Source organism: Rana temporaria, chromosome 5 (genome assembly GCF_905171775.1).
Source record: "Rana temporaria chromosome 5, aRanTem1.1, whole genome shotgun sequence".
Taxonomy (NCBI): domain Eukaryota; kingdom Metazoa; phylum Chordata; class Amphibia; order Anura; family Ranidae; genus Rana; species Rana temporaria.
This window is the reverse complement of record NC_053493.1, coordinates 13,324,730-13,352,549: the sequence shown is the minus strand read 5'-3', so window position 1 is coordinate 13,352,549 and position 27,820 is coordinate 13,324,730. Positions and strand designations below refer to the sequence as shown.

Sequence of the window (27,820 nt, the reverse complement as noted above, 5' to 3'; positions counted from 1 at the left end):
CCTAAAGAAAGTGCAGGATAACCTGTTTACTTTCAGGCTCTCTCTCGCTCTCCAATAGAAACGTCTTCATAGCAGGCAAGGAGGAAAAGGAGAGGGAGGAGTTTCTTCTTTAACTCACTCACTTATGTATGAATAATGTAGCTTGAGTTATTGGGCTCAGTAAACAGATTTTTTTTTTTTTACCAGAGCAGCTAAGAAAAGACAGGTGAACAGGTGCCTTGAGCGCCATCTGTTGGTTGGAAATAAATAAACATCTAGGCCCGGATTCAGAAAGGAGTTACGTCGGCGTATCTCCAGGTACACCGTCGTAACTCCGAATGCGGGCCGTCGCATCTCGGCGCCTGATTCATAGAATCAGATACGCCTCAATGTTGCCTAGATACGAGCGGCGTAAGTCTCCTACGCCGTCGTATCTTAGGGTGCAATATTTACGCTGACCGCTGGGGGCGCTTCCCAAGACTTCTGCGTCGAATATGCAAATTAGGTAGATACGCCGATTCAGAAACGTACGTCCGCCCGGCGCATTTTTTTACGTCGTTTACCCAAGGCTTTTTCCGGCGTAAAGTTACCCCTGCTATATGAGGCGTACGCAATGTTAAGTATGGACGTCGGGCCAGCGTAAAATTTTCCGTTGTTTACGTCGTTTGCGTAAGTCGTTCGCGAATAGGGCTGTGCGTAAGTTACATTCACGTCGAAAGCATTGGGGTAGATTCAGATAGAATGGTCTATCTGTCCGCCCGGCGTAACGTATCTCAGATACGTTACGCCGCCGTAATTTAGGGCGCAAGTTCTGTATTCAGAAACAACTTGCGCCCTTAGTTACGGCATAACATATCTGTGTCGGCGTAAGCCCGCCTAATTCAAATGTGGATGATGTGGGCGTGTTTTATGTATATTAACTGTGACCCCGCATATTTGACGTTTTTTACAAACGGCGCAAGCGCCGTTCGTGAAAAAATCCCAGTGCGCATGCTCGAAATTCCGCCGCAAATCGTCATTGCTTTCGACGTGAATGTAAATTACATCCAGCCATATTTGCGAACGACTTACGCAAACAACGTAACATTTTCAAAACTCGACGCGGGAACGACGGCCATACTTAACATAGGATACGCCTCATATAGCAGGGGTAACTAAACGCCGAAAAAAGCCTAACGTAAACGATGTAAAAAAATGCGCCGGCCGGATGTACGTTTCTGAATCGGCGTATCTAGCTCATTTGCATATTCCTAGCGTAAATCTATGGAAGCGCCACCTAGTGGCCAGCGTAAATATGCAGCTTAAGATACGACGGTGTAAGACACTTACGCCCGTCGGATCTTAGGGAAATCTATGCGTAACTGATTCTATGAATCAGGCGCATAGATACGACCGGCCGGACTCAGAGAAACGACGGTGTATCTGGAGATACGCCGTCGTATCTTCTCTCTGAATCTACCCCTTTGACTATTTGCAGCGTAATTTGGAGCATACGCACTGGGATACGTTCACGGACGGCGCATGCGCCGTTCGTTAAAAACGTCATTTACGTGGGGTCACACTGAATTTGCATAAAACACGCCCACATCTTCCAATTTTGAATTAGGCGGGCTTACGCCGGCCCTTATACGGTACGCCGCCGTAACTTCGGGCGCATATTCTTTCTGAATACCATACTCGCCTCACAAAGTTACGGCGGCATAGCGTATAGGAGATACGCTACGCCCGCCTAAAGATACACATTTGTATCTGAATCCGGGTCCAAATGTCTATATATAGTTTACCTGAGAACAGAATTAAAAAACAAAAAAAAAAAAGTATATCTAAAGGCATAGGTTCGATTCTCAGGGCTCCCAGCCTGTCAGTCACCGGCTCTCTGCCACCCACGTGTTGGGCTGTAGACCATATTGTCGCGATTTTTCCCCAGCCTTGACGGGTTCTGTTATGTTAGCCGACAGCGGACTTCTGCCCGATGTCTGCTGAAAACGGATCACAGGAGTGGAGAACAAACTGCACTCCTATGATCCAGAGGAGAAATACAGCCAAGCAAGCATTGGCTGTACTTCTCCTTTAATCTTAGTTTGGAAAATGCACTTTACTTGAATATATTGCAGACTAATGTTCCTTTATTATGGGCAGTAATAAAATACTGCATTATGATCACTAGATGGAGTTGAAGATATTTATTGCTATAATAAATATCCCCAAAAATATATAATAAAAAAAATGTTTTCCTCAGTTTAGGCCGATACGTATTCTTCCACATATTTTCCGTAAAAAAAAATCACAATAAGCGTTTATTGATTGGTTTGCACAAAAGTTATAGCGTTTACAAAATAGGGGGTAGTTTTATGGCATTTTTATTATTATTATTTTTTTTACTAGTAATGGCACGATCAGCGATTTTTATCGGTACTGCGACATTATGGCGGACACTTCGGACACTTTTGATACATTTTTGGGACCATTGGCATTTTTATAGCGATCAGTGCTATAAAAATGCATTGATTACTTTAAAAATGCCACTGGTAGGGAAGGGGTTAACACTAGGGGGCGAGAAAGGGGTTAAGGATGTTCCCTGGGTGTGTTCTAAAATTTATATTTGTGTCATTCTCAAAACGTATCTCGGCAAGGGAGCTGCGGTGGCTCAACGCGATTGGCATTGCGCTGACAAGCCATTCACCTCTGCAGCTAGGGGTTCGGATCCCGGTCTCAGCTACATGTGAATTGAGTTTGGTGGTCTCAGCCCGGCTCCCGGTGGGTGTGGTATGCAAGGTAAGCCTGCGCTTAGTACGCCCACCCCCCTCCCACAAAAACCACCACACTTACACGCACTCGAAATTGGGTTAACATGCACGCACTTTGACCACGCGGTCTCTAAAAAGAGAGACGAAGGACTAACGGGGCTGGTTGAGCGGGCTAGATCCTCTCACTCCCTTATAGGGAGTCCCTCTGCCCCGTTGGGCTTCAAAGCGGAGCAGGTAGGGCGGGCTGTGTGGGAGGACCCCCTCACACACCCACCATTGCCACCCGGGGCATGGAGAAAGGTGGCAGATTGCCTCTGGGGGAGGCCTGCCTACTCCCAACTCCTGCAGTCCGGCTCCTCTCTCGAGTACACGCACAAAATACACTTAAAAAAAAAATATTAAAAAATAAATAAAACGTATATCGGTACAGCCGTGGACGAACGTTTTTAGAAAGACACAATCATGATACAAATATAAGAGCGTTGTGTGCTGACGGTAAGATGATTCACCTCTCTGCGGAACAAAATCTTATTTTCTCGCTCTTTATATATACATTGCGATGTTTATATTCAGGAGGAAATTCATCTTTGACTCAGAATGTGAGAAATGCCAAATATTGCGCACGTGTTTGCGTCACGCCATGTACCCGTGTTGCGGTTATGTGTTATTAGTACAGATACATACACAGGGAGTGCGTTGGCGGTTGAACCTGTGGCAGTGTGATACGTTATATATTGGTAATTTATACCCTGCAAGGTTTACCTGGAGGTTATCAGTATTCGGAGATTGGGAGAAGATTGTTCTGAGGGAGACAGAGATCCGTACTCCGTGTTCACGCTGAGAGGAGACATTAGTCAGCGCTCGCTACTCAATATGTACATATATTTCCATTCTGCGGCAGCTTCCCTTCCCTGCAACTGACAATTCTCTCCTATAAGATCATTTTCTCTCCTGAAGCAAAGTTTGTCAAAGTAACCTAACTTGAGAACAAAAAATTTAATATTTTGCTTCTAACCAATCCTTAGATGTGGTGACTGCATTTGTTTTCTTTTTCAACCACTTCAGCCCCCAGAAAGGTTTTACCCCCTTTTATGACCAGGCGCATTACTTTAACCACTTCACCCCCAGACAGTTTGGCTGCCAAATGACCGGGCCACATTCTGCGTTGCTTTAAGTGACAATTGCGCGGTCGTGCGACATGGCTCCGTAGCAAAATTGACGTCCTTTGTTCCCCACAAATGGAGCTTTCTTTTGGTGGTATTTGATAACCTCTGTGGTTATTATTTTTTGCGCTATAAACAAAAATAGAGCGACAATTTAAAAAAAAAAAAAAGCAATATTTTTTACTTTTTGCTATAATTAATTTCCACAAAAAAATATATAAAAAAGGTTTTTTTCCTCAGTTTAGGCCGATACGTATTCTTCTACTTATTTTTGGTAAAAAAAAATGCAAAAAACGTTTATTAATTGGTTTGCACAAAAGTTGTAGCGTCTACAAATTAGGGAATGGATTTATGTCATTTTTATAATTTTTTTTTTTACTAGTAATGGCGGCGATCTGCTATTTAAAAAGAATATAAAACAATGGGCCAGATTCAGAAAGAGATACAACGGCGTATCTCCTGATACGCCGTCGTATCTCTGAGTGCACTCGGTCGTATCTATGCACCTGATTCAGAGAATCAGTTACGCATAGATATCCCTAAGATCCGACAGGTGTAAGTGTTTTACACCGTCGTATCTTAGGCTGCATTTTCAGGCTGGCCGCTAGGTGGCGCTTCCGTTTGTTTACGCGACGAATATGCAAATTACTATTTACGTAGATTCAGAAACAAACGACCGCCCCGAGGGGTATGTGCGGCGTATCCTATGTTAAGTATGCCCGCCGTTCCCGCGCCGAGTTTTGAAATTTTTACGTCATTTGCGTAAGTCGTTCGCGAATACGGCTGGACATAATTTACGCTCACGTCGAAAGCAATGACGTTTTGCGGCGGATTTTCGAGCATGCGCACTGGGATGTTTTCACGAACGGCGCATGCGCCGTTCAAAAAAAACATCAAATACGCGGGGTCAAGCCAAATTTAAATAAAACACGCCCCCAACATCCCCATTTGAATTAGGCAGGCTTACGCCGGCCCACATACATTACGCCGCCGTAACTTAGGATGTGTTTTATAGCAGAAAGTAAAAAATATTGGGCCGGATTCAGATACCTGAGCGTATCTGTCCGGTCGGCGTAACGTATCCTAGAAACGTTACGCCGTCGTAACTTTGGGCGCAAGTTTCGTATTCCGAAAGAACTTGCGCCCAAAGTTACGACGACGTAACGTTTCTAGGATACGTTACGCCGACCGGACAGATACGCTCAGGTATCTGAATCCGGCCCAATATTTTTTACTTTCTGCTATAAAACACATCCAATTAAAAATGTAAAAAATCGAATTTCTTCATCAATTTAGGCCAATATGTATTTTGCTACATGTTTATGGTATAAAAAAAAAAAAAAAAATCCCAATAAGTGTATATTGATTGTTTTGCGCAAAAGTTATCGCGTCTACAAACTATGGGATATTTTTCTGGGCCCGGATTCAGATAGAGATACGACGGCGTATCTCCTGATACGCCGTCGTATCTCTGAGTTCCGACGGTCGTATCTATGCGACTGATTCTAAGGGCCAGATTCACAAAGAGATACGACGGTGTATCTACAGATACACCATCGTATCTCTGACTTACACTGGTCCTATCTATGCGCCTGATTCATAGAATCAGATACGCATAGATAGGGCTAAGATCTGACAGTGTTACACTGTGTTACACTGTCGGATCTTTTTTTCAATTTAAAAATGGCGCCGGGGGCGTTCCCGCTGATTTACGATAAATAATATGTAAATCAGCGAGATACGCAAATTCACGAACGTACGCGGACCCGTCGCAGTGTTCTTACGTCGTTTCCGTAGCGGTTTTCCCGTCCGCCGGGGGATTTACGATAAGCCGCCGCAACTTTAGAGGCAAGTGCTTGCCTCTAAAACTTGCGCCAGCGGTTCGTAAATCAGATAGGTTACGCGGATCTAAAGATCCGCTAACCTATCTGAATCTAGCCCATGGACTTTTTTTATTGTTTTTACTAGTAATGGTGGCAAATTTTAGCGGGACTGAGACATTGCGGCGGACCACATCCATTGTGTACTGTTGTGCTGATCTCTGTGATTGGTCACAGTGATCATATGGTCACAGCCACCACATGGTACCGTCAGCGGCTGGTACACTGATCAGTCATCCGCTGGACACAGCAATTGACAGATTACGACGCATCACAGCCCATGGGGCACGCTCTGGGAGGATGTCATATGACGTCCACCCAGAACGGTGAATATCCGGCAACTGGTTAAAGTGGAAGTGAACCCTACTATCGTTTTCAGCCAAGTAAGCGGCCATCTTGGCCTCTGTTTAATCTTCAACTACAACTGCTATGATGCCGAACACATGATCAGTTATGACACCAGCCATTTGATGGGTTGAGAGCCCAACAAATACAACAGTTACATTCCCTGCACGTGCCGGGAATGTAGCTGTTTTTTGAAGCTGTAACATTGATGGGTTTAGTTCCGCTTTAATAACCATTCATAGCGGGCAGCTGTCATATTAAACATCACTAGTAACAGAGAGGGTAATGCCGCTTACACACGATCGGAAATTCCGACAAGAAAAGTTTGATGTGAGCTTTTGGTCAGAAATTTTGTGTGTAGGCAACAGAAGTTTGAGCCAACATTCCATCTGAAAATAAACCACAGTTTTCTTGTCGGAATTTCCAATCGTGTGTACGTGTGAACATTAGGCATGTTCAAGGAACAGTGATGCCCCGTACACACGGTCGGGATTTCCAACGGGAAAAAGTCAGTCGGGAATCCCGACAGGAAAAAAGAGAACCAGGTCTCTATCTTTTGCCGGCCGTTCTTGCCCGGTTTCCTGTTGGAAAAAGTCTGATGGAGCATACACACTGTCGGGATTCCCGACCAAAAGCTCTTATCAGACTTTTTCCAACAGGAAAACCGATTGTGTGTGTACGGGGCATGAGGGTCTGACACGTGACCTATTCAATTCCTGCATCTCTACATTTTCCAGTGCTGCAGAATGGCAGTCAAAGAGGTACACAATATTAGAGGATCACATAGCTTCCCCGACCTATGTATGATTTTTACATTCAGAGATGCACATTTAAAAAGCCCAAGATCTTTTTGTTGGCTAAACCTCCAGTGTGTTTAAAATTGTTCTTTTATTTATTTTTTTGCGGCCCATTAAGAATGTGATTTGTTTTTTTGGAAAATACCTCATGGCACACATGAAATCTTTGATAGTGGATGAGTCAAAGTTTGATATGGGCATTAGTTGAGTTTAAAGTTGGTAAAAATTCTGGGTCTAACCCTTCAGAACAAACAGTGCACAGTCCGGCTTCGCTGCTTAACTGCAGACAGGAAACATGAAACTTTATTCAAAGAAAAGACATATAGCCAGATTCAGGTAGAGTGGCGTATATTTGAGCAGGCGTAGCGCGGCTCATTTGCGCTACACCGAAGTAACATAGAGAGGCAAGACCAGTATTCACAAAGCACTTGCTCCCTAAGTTACGGCGGCGTAAATGGGCTGGCGTAAGCCTGCCTAATTCAAAGTAGGAAGGTAGTGGACGTGCTGTATGTAAAATGAAGCGTGACCCCATGTAAATGAAGGGCCTAACGAACGGCGCATGTGCGCATGCTCAGAATTACGTTGCATATACTCCCTAAGATACGACGGCTCAATGTGTTCGACGTGAACGTAACCTACGCTCAGCCCCATTCACGTACGACTTACGTAAACGGCGTAAAATACGACGGCTGTTCCGACGTCCATACCCTAACATGACTTACACCTGTTATTGAGGTGCTTTATCTTTACGACGGACGTACGCCTTACGTAAACGGCGTAGATTACTGCGACGGGCGTAAGTGCATTCGTGAATCGGCGTATCTAGGTCATTTACATATTCGACGCGTAAATCAATGCAAGCGCCCCTTGCGGCCAGCGTAAATATGCGCCCAAGATACGACGGCGTAGGAGACTTACGTCGGTTGGATGGAGCCGAAATTCAGGCGTATCTCCTTTGCAGAATCAATCGCATAGATATGACGACGCATCCGCGGACTTACACAGGGTATCAGTAGATACGTCGGCGTAAGTCTTTGTGAATCCGGCTAATAGATTTTACCAAAGAGCAGCTAGAAACTTATGAACACTGCCATCTATTGGTTGAAGAATATATCTCTACTAAATATTGATATACAGTAGTTGTTGCACAAAATACAATTCCTTATTCCAAAAGAAGTTTTTATCAGCATTGTGCTTTCCATCATCATTATTATATAGCTTCCCTTCGAGTGCCTGGAATGCCCGGTATGGATAGCGATGATGAATCCAAGACTCCCTCTGCTTCTCCGCGTCATGGCAGGTCCAGACCATCCTCCATTGCTGTTGAGTCTTCGTCAGAATCAGAAGACGGGGACTCCAGAGGAGAGGTAAAGAACACTACCTCTAAAATACTCAATGTCTATGTGTATGCATTCAACCCCTTCTGTTCCAACTGGAATTTAAGAGGTAAAAAAAACTATCTGATGGCTTGTGAACAACTGAAGACCACAGCAGTTAATCTCGAACAGTGATTCTTAACCTTTTTGTAGCCTAGAGCACGGTAAATTCTTCCAAAACCTTTCATGCTGCAACAGAAAGTTTATACTCACACTGTAAAAAGTATGGGAATGCAATACATGTATAGGAGTGTTTATGATGTGCGCCCTTCCTTCAGATAAACACTACTCAGCGCACAGGAAATAGCAATAAAGATGTTGGTGACCAGGGAAAATAGACACAATACAAGCAGCCGCTTATAAAAGATGCAACAATATAGGAAAACAGTAAACGTGAATGAATGTAAATGACTCAAAAGTCCAAACAGTTCAATGTGTACTGTAGCAGCGCTGAATGATCAAAACGTGACTTCTGATTAAATACTATGGAACCATAGGTGTTCAATAATGGTGCAGATGAACATCAGCTGTGCAAAGTGTCTTCAATATCATGTGCTCCTTATCACCAAGGGGGTCGAATTTTCACCACGTGGGGGGATACTATCCCCTAATGGGGATGCACTCACCAGACCGAGGATAAAAAACAGCATGGGATACACAATCAGCCTTTGTCATTGGTCTTGCACACTCCACCACTCTGCTGGTTTAGATCGGAGGGTGTGGACTCAGCTGTTATTTAAACAGTTAGTCTCGTGAGCGTAGTGGTCTCAGCGGACCTGAATCTCTGCATAGAAGAACTCCTCAGACGACGATGTCTATTCGAATCAGATGAGATGGAAACCACCGATCACAGGAACTGGACGGAACTTCAATTGCAGGACATAAATGGAGAACCCCAGTGGGCTCGCATTAGATAGTGTTGCCTTTCTAGACCTTCCAGCTATTGAAGATTTAATTTCCTTTTACATTTCAATCATATATGAAATTCGTCCATTTCTTTTAGCCTTGAAAATGGACTAAAAAAGTAACCAGTTCACCTCCAGTAGACTTCAATGGGTTCCTGTGTTAGGATTGGAATTCACAGACTTCACATTGGGTTTGAAGTGATGAAGCTTTCTAAAAACTACAGCAAGGGCTAAGTAGGACTGGTGGTGGAGTGAAAGTGGATCATCTGGTCTCTAAGGATCAACAAACCCAATGTGAAGTCTGTGAATTCCAATCCTAACACAGGAACCCATTAAAGTCTACTGGAGGTGAACTGGTTACTTTTTTAGTCCATTTTCAAGGCTAAAAGAAATGGACGAATTTCATATATGATTGAAATGTAAAAGGAAATTAAATCTTCAATAGCTGGAAGGTCTAGAAAGGCAACACTATCTAATGCGAGCCCACTGGGGTTCTACATTTATGTCCTGCAATTGAAGTTCCGTCCAGTTCCTGTGATCGGTGGTTTCCATCTCATCTGATTCGAATAGACATCGTCGTCTGAGGAGTTCTTCTATGCAGAGATTCAGGTCCGCTGAGACCACTACGCTCACGAGACTAACTGTTTAAATAACAGCTGAGTCCACACCCTCCGATCTAAACCAGCAGAGTGGTGGAGTGTGCAAGACCAATGACAAAGGCTGATTGTGTATCCCATGCTGTTTTTTATCCTCGGTCTGGTGAGTGCATCCCCATTAGGGGATAGTATCCCCCCACGTGGTGAAAATTCGACCCCCTTGGTGATAAGGAGCACATGATATTGAAGACACTTTGCACAGCTGATGTTCATCTGCACCATTATTGAACACCTATGGTTCCATAGTATTTAATCAGAAGTCACGTTTTGATCATTCAGCGCTGCTACAGTACACATTGAACTGTTTGGACTTTTGAGTCATTCACGTTTACTGTTTTCCTATATTAATGCAATACATGTGTTGTAATGCTGGAAGGCTCTGGATGGGTCTGGATGTCACTGTGAGGGGGGGAATGGGGGTTGTAGAGTGGATCATGAGACTCTTCAGGGGGTAGTGGTGCTATAGGATGAGTTTTCTGGAGGAGGCTGGGGGCGCTGTGGGAAGTTAGGAGCCACTGTGGACAATGTTGGAGTTTGGGGGCACTATGGAGGGCTTGAGGCTCTGCAGAAGGCTGGGGGCACTGTGGGAGGTTGAGGGGCACTGTGGGGTAGTGTTGGAGGTGGGGGTACTAAGGAAGGCTGAAGGCTCTTCAGCGGGCTGGAGGACACTCTGAGAGAAGGGTCACTGTGAAGGCTGAGGACTCTTAAGAGCCCTGGGGGCACTGTGGTCCACTATTTAAGGTTGTTGGAGTACAATGGGATGTTAAGGGATCTGTGCCTGGCTAGAAGCCCAGGAGAGAGGAGGCCATGGCCCAGCAGTGGACCATGGCCCAGTGGTTGAGAACCACTGATCTAGATTACCTTCAGCTGTAGAAATGTCTATTGGCAAAGCTTGGAATTTTCATCTGGCAGAGTATTGTTCTCTTCTTTCCAAGCAGATATAAGAGCGCCTCCAGAGGTCACATCATTACCTACCTCACATATGTTGAATGTGTTTGCGTTATGAAAGAACGCTTGCTAAAGCCGCCCAGAGACGAGTAAAATTTTCTCTGGTTCGGCAAGAACCGGATGTGATTTGAACCATGTATGGGCAGGCTAAATGTACCCAAGTTGATTGATCGATGAACATGGGTAATGCCAGCCTGCCCGATTTTACATCCGATTATTGTATTGCAAGCGGCTGAGAACTGGGCTTCCCCCATCCCTGCCATGAGAGAACACAATGGCTCGGCAAGAGGGATTCACTGTGTTGATAGGAGAATTGGTGGCTGGCCATAGAATGATTTTCGTGTGTGGGTCAGGGAGTAATGAAAATTTTCCTCCAATTGGGGTTGCTGGCAGAAATAAAGCCAGGACAAAACAAACAAATCTGGTTGGTAATTGCTCCATTGCCTCAATACAAATATACTTCTAATATTACAGCCTGTCCCAAAAAATCTGAAAATGTGACAATCATAGCTATTGTTTAAAATGTATAATACACAGTACATAGTGTATTCTTGAAAGGTATAAAGCTCGCTCTTATTATGCCTTTGTACCTTTAAGGGAAAATAGCGAGATATTTGCCAACAGGATTGTCTAGGCAGCTTAGTTTTTAGATGTTTTGTAACATTTATGTCTGTATATAGATTTACTTTTGTCAAAATTGTCATTTACCATTCCAGATATTTGATATCTACATGGCCACAGCAGACTACAACCCAATAACAGTTGATAAGGAAACCATAACTCTGAAAGAGGGCCAGTACGTGGAAGTCCTTGACTCTGCCCATCCCCTGAAGTGGCTTGTCAGGACAAAACCAACCAAGCTAAGTGCCTCCCGACAGGGTTGGGTATCTCCTGCATACCTGGATAAGCGTTTGAAGGTAAAGATTTTTCCTTTTAAAAGGGAAAACTCCACTATGGATTGAATATGACAAATGCTATAGAAATGTGTTTTGTAATTTAACTTTATTAAAACTCTGTAGAGGTTTTTTTTTTGTTTCAATATTTTTTATTGAACATAAAAAATAGGTACACTAGTACAGTACATCCTAAACAAAACGTGAAATGGTACATAGGTGTAGATTATCTGTACATATTCTCGTGCGGATGAGAAAGTCTTAAAACTGTATAGTAAACAAACAGGATAGGTACATCAGTTTCATTGACTAAATAGATAAATATCTGTATTGTTAGAATTCCAATTACACTATTCATACATGAGTAACACGACCTAATGTATAACAAAGAAGAATCTTTCTATGTCTTAGAAATGGACGTTTCTGACCATATTGACCAGTTGTGATCGAAACCTGCTTTATTGAGGAAGTTGATGACTAACAGGCCTTCAAAAGTGTGGTTTTGTTGGACCAAGACCAGAACATCAAAAATATTGAGGAAGTCTTGTGATTTCTAATTTCTAACCATGAGTGTGTGGGCTGCTAAAAGTAGATGCGTAATTACTTGCCTAAAAGAGGCAGGGGGACTGAATCAATGCCAATATGGAGTATAGCCAGACTCGGGCTTGGCAATAGGAGGATTCCCGTGAGGGAGGACATTAATTGGAAAACCTGATTCCAAAAAACTTGTCAGACTAGGACAGTCCCACAAGGCATGAAGTAAATGACCTACCTAGCTACAGCTGCGGCAGCACAATTGGGAGGTGGTTGGGAACATTTTAGCTAATCTGTAGGGTATAAGATACCATCTGTTAACTACCTTAAACATCAACTCCCAGTGGTTAACACATGTGTTGCCTTTTGCATCTCTCAGCTAGGGTTTTTTTTTTAAACAACCCCAAATTCACAAGCTTGCCTGCCTTACAGTGAGAACACAGCAAAATGTAATAGTGTTTGTTTGTTTCAAGCTATCGCCAGAATGGGGATCAGGAGATGTTGTGGAATTTTCAGGAGAATCGATTTCAGAAGAAGATTATAAAAAGAAACTCAGGTATTTAAATGATGGACTATTGTTGGACCCCATTGCGGTTCCACCAAAGTATCAGAATTTGTTGGCTAAAATGAAATACCTACATTTTTCTTCTCAGCACATTTGTTCAAGATCTTCTAGCCTCAGAGAAGGAATATGTCCAGGACCTCCAATTCTTGCATACCCATTATATAAATTACACTGAGACCTGTGCTGATATTCCCGAGACTGTGGCCAATCAGAAGACCGTTATTTTCAGGAACATCAGTGATATCGGTGACTTCCATGCCAGGTCTGTATAAAATACTTTTGTTGTCATTTCATATGCTTGGCTACGACGTATAAATTCTGTTTTGTAATTAAGTACCTTTATCATCCTTCCACAGAACTTTCTTCCAAGAACTTAAAAACTCTGACACAGATGATGACATTGCCATGTGCTTCATCAGGAATGAGGAAGAGTTTAATAAGTACATCATGTACCTGGTGGGTCGTGTGCAGGCTGAGTCTGTTGTGGTCAATGATGCCATTCAGGAGTTCTACAAAGTATGTATGCGTTCTTTCCTTTCCTCATCTCACCTCTCCTTTCCTCTCCTGTTTATCAATATTGTAAAATGGTTGAAAACCTCAGACATGAAGTATGAACAAAGCATATCCTTCTAAGAGCACTAAGTTTCATTTCTAACTGCTGCTTCATTCCTCTGCTATCAGCATAAACCTTTTGTAACAAGTTTTCACCTGTACCTGCAGAGGCATGTGGGTAGGTGCAGCATGATGTGGTGGGCAGCAATCACACAGGAGTATATTGTAACAAACGTTCAGCAGTACACAATAGGCCCAGCGGGTAGGCAACCCGATCGGACCCACTTACACAGTGCAACAGTGAAGGAACAGAAGACTGGAGACCTGGAGATGCTGACAGCATCTGCCATGGGGAGCGGAATGTGGCCTGGCCAGCCTGTAACCAATGGGGAGGCTTTCCAGGAAGGTTGGTGCAGTCCCTGCACTTTCCCTACTCCTCCAAGACCCTGGCTCTAAGTACTGTCCCTGATGGACGGAGGACCTGTCCCTACACTAGCCACTCGCAAAATGCATGCCAAATCCGGGAGCCAGGTCTTAAATAGACTCTGCCTGACCCAAGATGGCTACCAAAGTCACATGGGGCACATAATCCAATCGGATAGCTGCCTCCCTGTGACCAAGGAAACCATAGAGGAACTAGGTTCCCCTCAACTTCCTCCTCCATATGCATTGCTGCTGTCGACAAGCGCCACCTACAGAGGAGAATATAAACTGCACCTGCCTTCAGGCAGCTGCCAGGGATGTTTGATGCTTTACTTTGTATCAGGAGTTACAGTATACCCCCTGTCACTTTCAGGGGGCATACCACCCATAAAACATGACCCATAGAAGTGAGTGGGGCCTATATGCAACCGCCATGCAGCCATGTGCAATGCGATTGTGGTTCATAGGGGTTGAAGTGGACGAACAAGAGGCAATACAACACTTCCTCGCTGCCTGACAAATGTTCTCTGAAGAGTGATCTGAATGCAGAGTAAACGAACCCTAAGGCCGCAATTATCTTTGTGTGGTGCGTTAGCATGCATCGCATTAAGGCAGTTAATTGAAATCAATGAGTTGAGGAAAGTGGAAAGTTAGCACTAGACCTGTAGGTTTATTTTATTGTTTTTGTTATGATAAGGTATTACTGTTGGTGTAAATGATCTGGTCCCTGTGCAGGCGGCTTCCACATCCCAGAGGATCTCCACAGTCTCTTTGACTTGTAGTGTGATGTAAAAAGAGTTCAATTTGAAGCAGCACATCATTACATCATTACTAAGAGGTCCAGATACCACTTCATTCCATTAAAGGTTAGGGGTACAATACAAAAAGTAGTCAACACGTTTTTGGGGTATGAGTGCCCCCCTTTTTCAGGGCTTGACTGGCAACATCATCATCAGGGCTTGACTGTTATTTGAATTCACACTGGAATTGTAGGTCCAGTTCATTTTGTTGCCAGTCACGCACTGAAGAATGGGGCACTTAGACCCCTAAAATGCGTTAGCTACTATTTGAATTGTATACCTGACCTTTAACCACTTCAATACCGGGCACATTCACCCCCTTCCTGCCCAGGCCAATATTCAGCTTTCAGCGCTGTCACACTTAGAATGACAATTGCGTGTGTAACACTGTACCCATATTACATTTTTATAATTATTTTTTACACAAATAGAGCTTTCTTTTGGTGGCATTTATTCACCACTGTTTTTTTTTTTCTTTTTTTTGCAAAATAAATGAAAAAAGACTGAAGATTTTGAAAAAAAAAAAGTTTTTTTTTAAGTTTTTGAGAGAATTAAAAAAATTTAAATTTATTTGTATTTATTTTTTTACATTAATTTTTTTACATAATGTCACCAGTATAGTACAGCGTCATCATATAGCTGGTGTGGCGGTGATCAAGGACACTGACTGGTCACAGTATGTAGAAAAAAATATATTTTTTCAACTTTCTTCTATCACTTTTTCTTTTTCTTTTAAAATAAATTACCATGGTAACACTGTGGGACGTAATCAGGATTTTTATTTGTTTTTGTTCACATTATGATGACTTATACTAGTGCATTTCACTGTTATAAGCAACCATTTTTTACTGGAGGAAACTGATTAATTCAGTGTTTACTATTGTGATTATCTGTGATTGACCAACAGCTAATCACATGGTACAGGTGGGCTGTGATTGACCCCATCTGTACCATGTGATCACTGTGACCAATCACAGCTAGTAACACATTTGTACACAGTGGTTGGCATGAAAGGAAGCCATCCATTGTGTACAACTATCATGTGATCTTCTGTGATTGTTCACAGCGATCACATGGTACCGGCAGCGGGCCGGTATACTGATCAGTCATCGCCTGTGTTCGATGGACACAGCCGTTAAGAGATTGCACCCTGGAGCATGGCCCATGGTGCGCTCGTGAGGTGTGTTCCGCGAGGACGTCATATGACCTCCACCCAGAAGGACGAATGTCCCCCCAGTTGTTATATTACAATAGGCTGGGGGGAGTGGTTAATAAAATAAAGTTTTATTTGGACCTCTTAGCAGTGGTGTGGCGCTTCAATTTCATCTTGTTTTATATCGCATTGAAATTAATGAGCTGCCAATGCACCAAAGAGTCCCAAAGATAGGATTTTTTTTTTAACAAAAGCATCACAACATGCTATAGTGCATTGGCATTATTATTATTATTATTATTATTATTACTATACAAGATTTATATTGGGTCAACAGTTTGTGCAGTGCTTTACAACATGAGGGCAGACAGTACAATTACAATGCAAATCAATAAAGGAGGAATCAGAGGGCCCTGCTCATAAGAGCTTACAATCTAGAAGTTAGGGTCAAGTGAAACAAAAGGTAATAACTGTGGGGTATGAACTGATGGAGAAAATGAAAGTACAGTTGTTAGGTGGGGGTAGGAGAGGTTCTCTGAAGAGGAGGGTTTTCAGGGATTGTTTAAAAGCTAATAGAGTAGGAAATAGTCGGACTGGTTGGGGTAGGGAGTTCCATAGGATTGGACAGGCTTGGGAAAAGACCTGGAGGGGAGCATAGGAGGAGGTGACGAGGGAGCTAGAGAGCAGGAGGTCTTGAGAGAAATGAAGAGAACGATTAAGTTGGTATTTTGAGATTAGTTATTTTTAGTTATGTAGCTGGGGGCGAAATTGTGGATGGTTTTGTAAGTAGTTGTTAGTATTTTTAATTTAATTTGTTGGATGAGCGGGAGCCAGTGGAGGGATTGACCAAGAGGGGTGGAGGAAGCCAATGGAAAGATTAGCAAAGAGGGGTGGAGGAAGCCAATGAAAGGATTGGCAGAGAAGGGTGGAAGAAGCCAATGGATGGATTGGCAGAGAGGGGTGGAGGAAGCCAATGGAGGGATTGGCAGAGAGGGATGGAGGAAGCCAATGGAGGGAATAAAAAAGAGTAGTGGAGGAAGCCAATGGAGGGATTGTTAGAGAGGGGTGCAGGAAACCAATGAAGGGATTGTCAGAGAGGGGTGGAGGAAGCCAATGAAGGGATTGGCAGAGAGGGGTGGAGGAAGAAATGGAGGAACTGGCAGAGAGGGGCGAAGGAAGCTAATGGAGGGATTGGCAGAGAGGGGTGGAGGAAGCCAATAGAGGGATTAGCAGAGAGGGGTGGAGGAAGCCAATGGAGGGATTGGCAGAGAGGGGTGGAGGAAGCCTATTAAGGGATTGGCAGAGAGGGGTAGAGGAAGCCAATGGAGGGATTGGCAGAGAGGGGTGGAAGAAGCCAATGGAGGGATTGGCAGAGAGGGGTGGAGAAAGCCAATGGAGAGATTGGCTGAGAGGGATGGAGGAAGCCAATGGAAGGAATAGAAAAGAGTGGTGGAGGAAGCCAATAGAGGGATTGTTAGAGAGGGGTGCAGGAAGCCAATGATGGGATTGTTAGAGAGGGGTGGAGGAAGCCAATAGAGGGATTGGCAGAGAGGGGTGGAGGAAGCCAATGGAGGGATTGGCAGAGAGGGGTGGAGAAAGCCAATAGAGGGATTGGCAGAGAGGGGTGGAGGAAGAAAATGGAGGGACAAAATAGAAAATGGAGGGACTGGCAAAGAGGGATGAAGGAAGCCAATAGAGGGATTGGCAGAGAGGGGTGGAGGAAGTCAATAGAGGGATTGGCAGAGAGGGGTGGAGGAAGCCAGTGGATGGATTGGCAGAGAGGGGTGGAGGAAGCCAATGAAGGGATTGTCAGAGAGGGGTGGAGGAAGCCAATGAAGGGATTGGCAGACAGGGGTGGAGGAAGCTAATGGAGGGATTGGCAGAAAGGAGTGGATGAAGCCAATGGAGGGATTGACAGAGAGGGGTGGAGGAAGCCAATGAAGGGATTGGCAGAGAGGGGTGGAGGAAGCCAATGAAGGGATTGGCAGAGAGGGGTAGCAAACACTGAGCAGTTGGCAATGTGAATGAAGGTGGATTCATGATGGACTGAAGGTGGATAGACTATGTAGAAGTAAGCCAATGAGGGGGGAGTTGCAGTAGTCGAGGCTAGAAATTACCAAGGAGTGAATTAAGAGCTTTGTTGTGTCATTGGTTAGAAAGGGGCGTATTTTGGAGATGTTGCGGAGGTTGAGGCGCCAAGATTTAGACAGTGATTGGATGTGGGGCTTAAAGGAGAGTTCAGTGTCCAGGACTACACCTAGGACCTTGGCTTGTGGGGATGGGCTGCATTCAATTTTGAGAGATCAGGGGAAAGGGCACGTGGTGGAGTAAAAATTATGTTCAGTTTTGGATAGATTGAGTTTGAGGAAGTGATGTGACATCCAGACTGATAGATCTGTTAGTAAATTAGTGATACGTGAGGAGACAGAGGGAGTGAGCTATGGGGTAGAGAAATAGATTTGGGTGTCTTCAACATAGAAATGGTATTGGAAGCCATTGGAGGCTATCAGCTGACTCAGGGTGGAGGCAGTGGTGTATTTAGGTTTTGTGCTGCCCTAGGCCTGACTAAACTCGTGCACCCCTAATCTAAATATGACCCACCCCTTCCTGTCAAGGCCACACCCCTTGTTGCTAAAGACCCGCCCTTCCCTTACCCTTACTCTATTCAAAATGAAAAACAAAAGTGTTCCTATAGTTCTACTTTAGGCACAAAATTCTGATAATTTTATGGAGAGGACTAAAAAGATATAACCATGCCAATGGTACAGCAGAAAATATGTAGCACAGTGAGGAAGGTTTGTGGTCCAGGATGATAGGACAGTCAAAATTAGAAGCTCCGCCCCCCCTACAGTTGCGGGATGCTTGCCTCTCTGCCCAGTCCGCCCCATAAGACTGGTGCTGCCCTAGGCCTGACTAAACTCGTGCACCCCTAATTTAAATATGACCCACCCCTTCCTGTCAAGGCCACACCCCTTGTTGCTAAAGACCCGCCCTTCCCTTACCCTTACTCTATTCAAAATAAAAAATAAAAGTGTTCCTATAGTTCTACTTACCTTGTTGGCCTTGGCCTAGGCCAGGATACAGCCCAGGGTGGAGGTGTAGATTGAAAATAGGAGAGGTCCAAGAACAGAACCTTGGGGTACCCCAACAGAGAAAGGAAGAGTAGAGGAGGAAGTAGAATTGTATTGGCATGCATTGTGACATGCTCTGACGTATAGGCCTTGGGGTGCCGTTCAAATCGAATAGCAGTGCAACACAGCAATGCATTCAACACATTAAAAATATTTTGTCTGCCAAAGAAAAAGTGCCCTACTTTTAGTGTATCCCTCCCTTGTCCCTTGTCGATGAATCGTATACTGTAGATCTGAAATGGTATGAATATTTTACATTGGAACATTTGCTGTTGTTTGCTTTGGCAGAGTTGTGCAATTCCACACAATTGTTCACCTGCTAATTAATCGCAAGTCATGAATTATACATCCCATAGACCGCCTGTCCTTGTTCCCACCAAATGAAGCGCCTGAAAATAGCTTGGCCTTCAAGAAAAAAAGCAATTAATAATTTATCCTGAATTTAAATGCCTGGAATCTATCAGGTGTGCCGGTAATTCTCTCCAGCATTAATCAGGGAGGAATTTCCACCGAAAAGAAGAGGCGTGAAGTATGAATTTAATTAAACTCTTCAGGAAAAGTTCTCGGCTTATTATGTATGCGGATGTAACTGTATCGCTCACCCCCTAGAGATTAGAACCCAAATTACCTTTCAAGGTAAATGGGCGAAATACACCCACCAGCCACTTTATTAGGTACACCTTGCTAGTACCAGGTTGGACCCCCTTTTGCCTTTGTTCTTTGTGGCATAGATACAACAAGGTGTTGGAAACATTCCTTTAGAGATTTTGGTCCATATTGACATGATAGCATATTCGTTGGCTGCACATCCATGATGCCAATCTTCCACCACATCCAAAAGGGTCTCTATTGGATGAGATGTGGTGAGTGTGGAGGCCATTGGAGTACAGTGACCTCATTGTCCAGTGGTGAGCAGGGATGGACTGGTCATTGGGACTACAGGGAGTTTCCCGGTGGGCCGATGGCTCAGTGGGCCGGCTTCAGTGACAGCAGACCGCCGCCCCCCTCCGCTCCTTTGTCTCTCCCTTCCCGCAGCGCTCACCTCCTTTCCCTCCCCGCAGAGCTCAACTGGGGGGAGCAGAGGAGCAGGGGGGACAACAGAGGAGCATGGGGGAGGGGACAGACAGCTGACTCAACAGCTATGGCCTGGGAGTTTCTCACTTCTGCCTAATCTTGTCCCATAAGGGGGGGCACCAAACTGATTCTTTGCCCCGGGTGAAATAATGCTTAGCTTCCCCACTGGTACTGCCTATAAGAGTACCAGTACCAGCCGTTCTACTCTAATAAAGTAAAATGGCTAGTGAAGGGGGAGAGGGGGCTTGGGTGGCCGAGGGGCGGGGAGGTGCGGGAGTTGTCCGGCCACCATGGGAGAGGCCTGTCAAAGTGGGCCAGTCTGGATGAAGTCCAGAGCCAAATTTTTGTCCCAGTCCAGCCCTGGTGGTGAGCTGATTTGAGCTTTGTGACACGGTCCTGCTGGAAGGAGCCATCCAAAGATGGGTACACTGTAGTCATAAAGGGATGGACATGGTCAGCAACAATACTCAGGTACTGTAAATGAATTGAGTTGCTGCCATGTGATTGGCTGATTTAGAAATTTGTGTTACCAAGCAGTTGAACAGGTGTACCTAATAAAGTGGTCAGTTAATGTATATTCCAGGGGCATCAAAAGGGGAGCAATGTCCTACAGTTCAATGCCTTTAGAAAGCAGCCACAGCCTGAATAGAAAAGGTGCAAGGAAACATATAGGAAGTGGGATCAGGAACAAGGGGGTGTAGGTACAAGGCAAAGAGCACAGTCAAGAGCAGGAACAGGAAAAACTGCCAGCAATATCTGTCAGCAAAGCAAAACACTGGAATGAGGGGGAAATATAGAAGAGGAGCTAAATACCCTCCCAGCAGCCAGCATCGGGTGGAAATTGAATACTAGGATCTGCTGGCTGCTGGGAGACACACCCGCTGGTGGGCACCAGAACTACAACTTTCCGCTCTTTGAAGCAGGTGATCCAGGTCCTGATACTAAGTCTGACACAGCTGGCAAAAATGATGGACCTCTGCAGAGAGACCATGGTTTCAACATCATTTATTTGGATGCACCTGAAATGTATTTGTCTCTTTCTTGGAATACATCCAAAATTACATGTCCATCTAAGACATCCCAGTCTGGCACACCCCCTGCTGAGTCAGAATTAGAAGTTATTGCCTCCCCCCTAACAGAGCTGTGGCTTTCTTATCCTGACTGGACGTCATGTGATGTCCTGTCAGGAAGCGCAGATCGTGCGGCGCGCTCTGCCACTGACCGTGTTCATGGGACACAGCCGATGGCTGCTCAGAGTACCGGCTCGCTGCTGGTACCATGTGACCGCCGTGACCACAACAGGTCACATGACAGTTGTACACAATGGATGGCTTCCTTACATGCCATCCTCTGTGTACAATTGTGTTGCTAGCTGTGATTGGTCACAGTGATCACATGGTACAAACAGGGCCAATCACATCCCATCTGTACCATGTGATTAGCTGTGACCAATCACAGCTAATCACAACAAAACAGACTGATTCAGTTTTTACTGAGTAAAATGCTTGCTTATAGCAATGTAATTCATTGCTATAAGCAAAAATAATAAAAAAAGAAATACATATAACTTCCCCAGAGTAGTACAATGTTACTATGATCACATGCTATTGATCTGGTTACAGTGTGTTAAAAAAAATCATAAAAAAATAGATAAAATGTAATAAAAAAATATATATATATTTTTTTATTTTCTTTTACATACTGTCACAAGTCAATGTCCCTGATCACCGCCACGCCATTTATATGATGAAGTTGTACTGCCACTGGTGACAGTATGTAAAAAAATAAATAAATAACAATTGTAAACATTTTTTTTTATGTCAAAGAAAATTACAACTTCAAAAAACTCGCCATGCCTCTTACTAAATACCTTGGAATGTCTACTTTCCAAAAAGGGGATAATTTGGGGGGGTATTTATACTGTCCTGACATTTTAGGGTCTCAAGAGTTGAAATAGGGTGTCAGTACATCAGGAATGATCGATTTTAAGATATATCCCATAGTTTGTGGACTATTTGGCCCAGATTCTCAAAGGGCTTACGACGGCGCAACGCCATGTACGCCGTCGTAAGTCCTAATCTGGCCCGTCGTATCTATGCGACTGATTCTTAGAATCAGTTACGCATAGATATCCATTAGATCCGTCAGGCGTAAGGCTCTTACACCGTCGGATCTTAAATGCAATTTTTTTTTTGTCTGCTAGGTGTCGCCTCCATTGTTTTCCCCGTCGAGTATGCAAATTAGCTAGATACGCGAATTCCCGAACGTACGCCCGGCCGACGCAGTGAAGTTACGACGTTTACGTTAGGTTTTTCAGGCGTAAAGTTGCCCCTGCTATATGAGGGGCAACCAATGTTAAGTATGGCCGTTGTTCCCGCGTCAAAATTTATAAATTTACGTTGTTTGCGTAAGTCGTCCGTGAATGAGGCTGGACGCCATTTACGTTCACGTCGAAACCAATGACGTCCTTGCAACGTCATTTGGAGCAATGCACCCTGGGATATTTTTCGGACGGCGCATGCGCAGTACGTTCGGCGCGGGGACGCGCTTAATTTAAATGCTACACGCCCCCTACCCGCCTAATTTGAATTAGGCGGGCTTGCGCCGGGTGATTTACGCTACGCCACCGCAACTTTACACGCAAGTGCTTTGTGAATAAAGCACTTGCATGAAAAACATGCGGCGGCGTAACGTAAATGACATACGTTACGCCGCCGCAGAGATACGCCCGATCTACGAGAATCTGGGCCTATAACTTTCCTACGGACTGAATAATATACACTGATTTGGGTTATTTTATCACCAAAGAAATGTAGCAGAATATATTTTGGCCTAAATCTATGAAGAAAGATTATTTATTTGCTTAATTTTATAACAGAAACGAAGAAAAACATATTTATTTTTCAAAATTTTCATTCCTTTTTTTGTTTATTTAGCAAAAAATAAAAAACCCAGTGGTGGTTAAATCCCACAAAAAAAAAATATGTTTTTTTATGTTTGCCATCCTACTGACAAATGTCACTGATTTCCCCTAGAAATACACAGAGGACACTTTGGCCCTTGCTGACCCCTCCCAGCCTCCGATGCCACCACTGCAACACTATCTGGAACGACCGATCAACAGAATACATCGATATCAGATCATCCTGAAGGTGAGAAGTTCTGAGGCTTGTTTTTCAATGATCTGTATGTAAAGGGACTTTCTCCACTCTGCTCCTGCATGAGCTTTGGCTGTCACTCAGATCTCAGCAAAGAGAAGGGGAGCAGAAGTGGAGAGAGCCAACAGGAAAACACAGGGTCTCTTTAGACCAGGCATTCTCAACCAGGGTTCTGTAGAATCGGGGCTTTTTTCTTAGACAATAAGTGCAGGAACTCCCCCTTTCCGAGTCACCCCCTGCACCGGTCCTTGGTTCCACCCACCCACCTCCTGCACCATTCCTTGCTTTCATCCCCATCCACCTCCTGCACTATTCCTTGCTTTCATCCCCACCCACCTCCTGCACCATTCCTTGGTTCCAGCCCCACCCACCTCCTGTACCATTCATTGGTTCCATCCCCACCACATCCTGTAACATTCCTTGGATTCATCCCCACCCACCTCCTGCACCATTCCCTGGTTCCAGCCCCACCCACCTCCTGCACCATTCATTGGTTCCACCCCCAGCACATCCTGTAACATTCCTTGGATTTATCCCCACCCACCTCCTGCACCATGCCTTGGTTCCACCCCCACCCACCTCCTGCATCATACCTTGGTTCCACCCCCACCCACCTCCTGCACCATTCCTTGGTTCCACCCACCTCCTGCACCATTCCTTGGTTTCATCCCCACCCACCTCCTGCACCATACCTTAGTTCCACACCAAACCACCTCCTGCACCATTCCTTGGTTCCACCCCCACCCACTTCCTGCACCATTCCTTGGTTTCATCCCCACCCACCTCCTGCACCATACCTTGGTTCCACACCCAACCACCTCCTGCACCATTCCTTGGTTCCACCCCCACCCACTTCCTGCACCATTCCTTGGGTCCAACCACCCACCCACCTCCTGCACCATACCTTGGTTCCTCAGTTTATGAATGAACGGAAAAGCCTCTGTACAGAGCTATTCCTGTCCATTCATTCTGTGCAGCTGAATCTACAGAAGAAGGGACTGATGAATCTGTCCTCAGTCCCTTTCTCTGTGTCAAAAGTGAGACATTAGGGGTCTGTTTAGACCCCTGATATTTCACCAAAGCCCCTCCAACGGAATCCTAAAAAAAATGTAAAAAATAAAAAATTGTAAAAAACAAATAAATAAATAAATAGGGGAAAAAAAAGATAAAAAAAAAAACTACTGACACCAGTGGAACTACCAGGGTTGCAATTGCGACTGGGCTCTAGCGTTCTGACACTGTGGGAGGGATCCCAAGACTGTAGGAAGGGGGCCCGATGTGGGACAGTAATAAATGATTCCACAATGGGAGTAAACGGGCCCCAGGATCGGTGGGAAGGGCCCCCCGGTTGGAGGCCAGGGTGGGCCCTTCATGATTTCTTGCCACGGCCCTGAAGGTTCTAGTTATGCCTCTGGTGCCCTCCACTACATGCCTGTGTTGGATTTACAAATCACCAATACTATAAAGTGGTCTAATGAAGAGAAAAATTATAACAAAAACACTGTCGTATCTAACCTTGCCGCCCTAGGATCTGATCTGTGTGTTTCTTATGCTAATGAATATAATATTTTTCTTTATAAATGATTGTTTGCAGGAAATGATCCGGAACAAGGCAAGGAACGGGAAGAACTGCGCACTGCTGGAGCAGGCTTATGCCATTGTGTCCGCACTTACACGTCGGGCAGAGAACTTTCTGTTCGTATCATTGATTGAGAACTACCCAGGAACCCTGGAGGCATTGGGAGAACCCATCCGCCAGGTGAGTACCATTCTGCTGTACCAGGGGTGGTGAATCCTTGCACATGTCCTAGTAGATGACGGCGGTAGGGATTTTATACCTCAAGTGATCAATCTGTTGGAATGCGGTGGGGAGTGCCTAGTACAATAGGTCATACAACTGGTTGAATTGTTTTACATTTTTTATTGGTTAGGAAAATAGTAGCAGAGATCCATCACATTTTGGAGGAGGTAGACTTCCCCTTCTTCAGGGCTTGGGCAGAGTCTTAGTTTGATTCAGACTGTGGGCCCGTGGAGAGTGGCTTACAAGTATGGGGAGCGCCTAGTACAATAGGTCATACAACTGGTTGAATTTTTTTACATTTTTTATTGGTTAGGAATATAGTAGCAGAGATCCATTGCATTTGGGAGTAGGTAGATTCCCCCTTCTTCGGGGCTTGGTTTGGCTCTTGTAGTTTGATTAAGACTGTAGGCCTGTGGAGAGTGCCTAGTACAATAGATAATTTACCTGGGTGAATTGCTTAAAATGTTGTATTGGCTAGGAAAGTAGTAGCAAAGAGACAACGCGTTTCAGGAGAGGTGGACTTTCCCTTCTCCAGAGCTTGGACAAAGTCTTAGGCCTCGTACACGGCCGAGGAACTCGACGTGCCAAACACGTCGAGTTCCTCGTCGAGTTCAGCCCTGAAGCCGCCGAGGAGCTCGGCGGGCCGAGAGCTCCCATAGAACAACGAGAAAATAGAGAACATGTTCTCTATTTTCTCGACGAGTTCCTCGGCGGCTCCAACGGGCCGAAAGTGTACAGACGACAGAGTTTCTCGGCAGAATCCGGCTCTGACCGAGTTTCTCGCCGAATTCAGCCGAGAAACTCTGTCGTGTGTACGAGGCCTTATAGTTTGATTCAGACTGTGGGCCTGTGGAAAGCAGCTTACAAGTATTGGGAGCGCCTACTACAATAGGCCATATTGTTTTACATTTTTAATGGTTAGGAAAGTAGTAGCAGAGAGACAACGTGTTTCGGAGGAGGTGGACTTCCCCTTCTTCAGGGCTTGGGCAGAGTCTTGTAGTTTGATTCAGACTGTGGGCCTGTGGACATCAGCTTACAGGTAAGGAGAACAGGATTAGCAGCATCTGGTGCTAGTAGCATTGGAGGTGTGGGAGCTGGAACCCAGGAGGAACATATCAACAAACTTTTTTTAAGGTGTAGTATACGGTTGCATACAATCTCAAGGTTCCCTCGCTCCAATCTGTACTCTCTACATGTCCTTGGGTGTTGGTTGCCTCCTTCAAATTTCTTCCAAACACTTTTTCAGTGATACCAGGCTAGATCCCCAAAGTCCCTCAGACAGCTTCAGCAACTTTCAGAAGAATAGGCCTCCCAAATAGCCTAGCTGGGACCTTGTTGAACAGCAGACACGTAGCAGGCTTGCCCAGGGTGCAAACAGCCTCCACAGTCTATGATTTCCTCCTCAGGGACAAGAGTCCTCTGTCCCAGGTCTCAGAGTATTTATACACACTCCCAGCCACCATCTTTGCACACTCTCCCTAGGGATTGTCCAGCGTTGCATAAATATAAGGCTGCTGATTTGACTCTCCCTGCCCACTATCTTCCAGAATTCTTATAGACAGGGGAAAGCAGTGAACCCTACAGCCGTGAAACACAGAACAGACCAAAATAATCACACACAGCTACACTGATCACAGTGAGCCAAGAACTACATTTACCCAACATAGCACCTACCTAGGAGGGTGCTACACAACTTTTTAGTTTGCATTACCATTAGTTAAGCTTATTTAGGATTTTATTGATTGGGTTTTTATCAGGAGCGCTGCTCCTCCTAATTCATGCGCCCGGCCCCTAATCTACATGCAGGGCGCCAGACGCATAAATTACATTATTTTTTTTTGAAGCACATGATTAGAGCCTTCAAAAAAGGGTGGGCTTGAGGTGCAGAGCACTACGCCCGGAGCCCACCCAGCTGTGTGACAATAGCGAACTAATATTCCCTAATGTCTTCCTGTTTCTCCTCCCAGCCAATCGGGTCTCAGGACCCGCTTCCTGGTGGGAGTCCTAAGACCCCGGATTCCTGGACTCCTGAGTGGCTGGGAGGAGACCACCGGGACTTGGGGAGAGAGACGCAGGGATGAAGGTAAGTGTGGGGCTGGCAGGCGATGGACGAGTGGGCGAAGCAGGAATTGACAGGAGGGGGTGGGCGTATAGCGGCAATCTATCGAGTGACGTGGGGTGATAGGGGGTATTGGTGGTGGTCGGATGGCTGGCTGGGTGCGGTTCCGCGGGCCGCCCCCTCCCCCAAGAAATTTGAGCACCAGCCGCCACTGGCTTTTATATGTGAGTATGAGCTAATAAGTTCCAATTCAAACCCATCAATCCAATATTCCTTGGTGTAGGGTCATTTCATCGTCTGGGAAGGTGCCCCAGGAGCCCGAATGGCTTGGAAAGGACACAATCGTCAGGTCTTCCTCTTCAAGAATTATCTCATCATCTGCAAACCCAAAAGAGACACCAGGACGGACACTTACAGCTATGTCTTCAAGAATATGATGAAGGTTAGTCGATGTCTTGTTTGCATATACTGTACAGTACCACAATAGATCTCTGATTTCTGATGCTTCCTTAATCTTTCCTCCTCAGTTGACCAACATTGATGTGAATGATCAGGTTGAAGGTGACGATCGGGCCTTTGAGATATGGCATGAACGAGAGGACTCGGTTCGCAAGTACCTCTTGCAAGCCCGCACCGTCATCATCAAGAACTCATGGGTGAAGGAGATTTCCGGCATCCAGCAGAGGTTCAGCCTGCCACTGTGGAGTAAGCCGTGTAGAACTTTCCTTGCAATAGATTTTTATGGGGTTCTCATTCTACATAAATAACATGGTACAGGGTAAGACACAATAAAAGGGCAGTCACAAATTATGCATTCCTAACATACATAAATGAGTAAGCAAGTAGGCAAGTACAGTCTGTACTCCCCACTGTAGGTGGCA

At 45.0% G+C, this 27,820-nt stretch overlaps 1 protein-coding gene across 1 annotated transcript in view; it reads left to right on the top strand.

The window, feature by feature from the left end:
- OBSCN (obscurin, cytoskeletal calmodulin and titin-interacting RhoGEF) overlaps positions 1 to 27,820 on the top strand; it is a 640,872-nt gene that overhangs the window by 402,087 nt on the left and 210,965 nt on the right. The window contains exons 86-94 of the mRNA XM_040354276.1: positions 8,130 to 8,278; positions 11,513 to 11,713; positions 12,697 to 12,779; positions 12,877 to 13,050; positions 13,145 to 13,304; positions 22,957 to 23,073; positions 24,674 to 24,838; positions 27,223 to 27,381; positions 27,467 to 27,644. Coding sequence (XP_040210210.1) covers positions 8,130 to 8,278; positions 11,513 to 11,713; positions 12,697 to 12,779; positions 12,877 to 13,050; positions 13,145 to 13,304; positions 22,957 to 23,073; positions 24,674 to 24,838; positions 27,223 to 27,381; positions 27,467 to 27,644 — 1,386 coding nt within the window. The remainder of the gene's footprint in view (positions 1 to 8,129; positions 8,279 to 11,512; positions 11,714 to 12,696; positions 12,780 to 12,876; positions 13,051 to 13,144; positions 13,305 to 22,956; positions 23,074 to 24,673; positions 24,839 to 27,222; positions 27,382 to 27,466; positions 27,645 to 27,820) is intronic.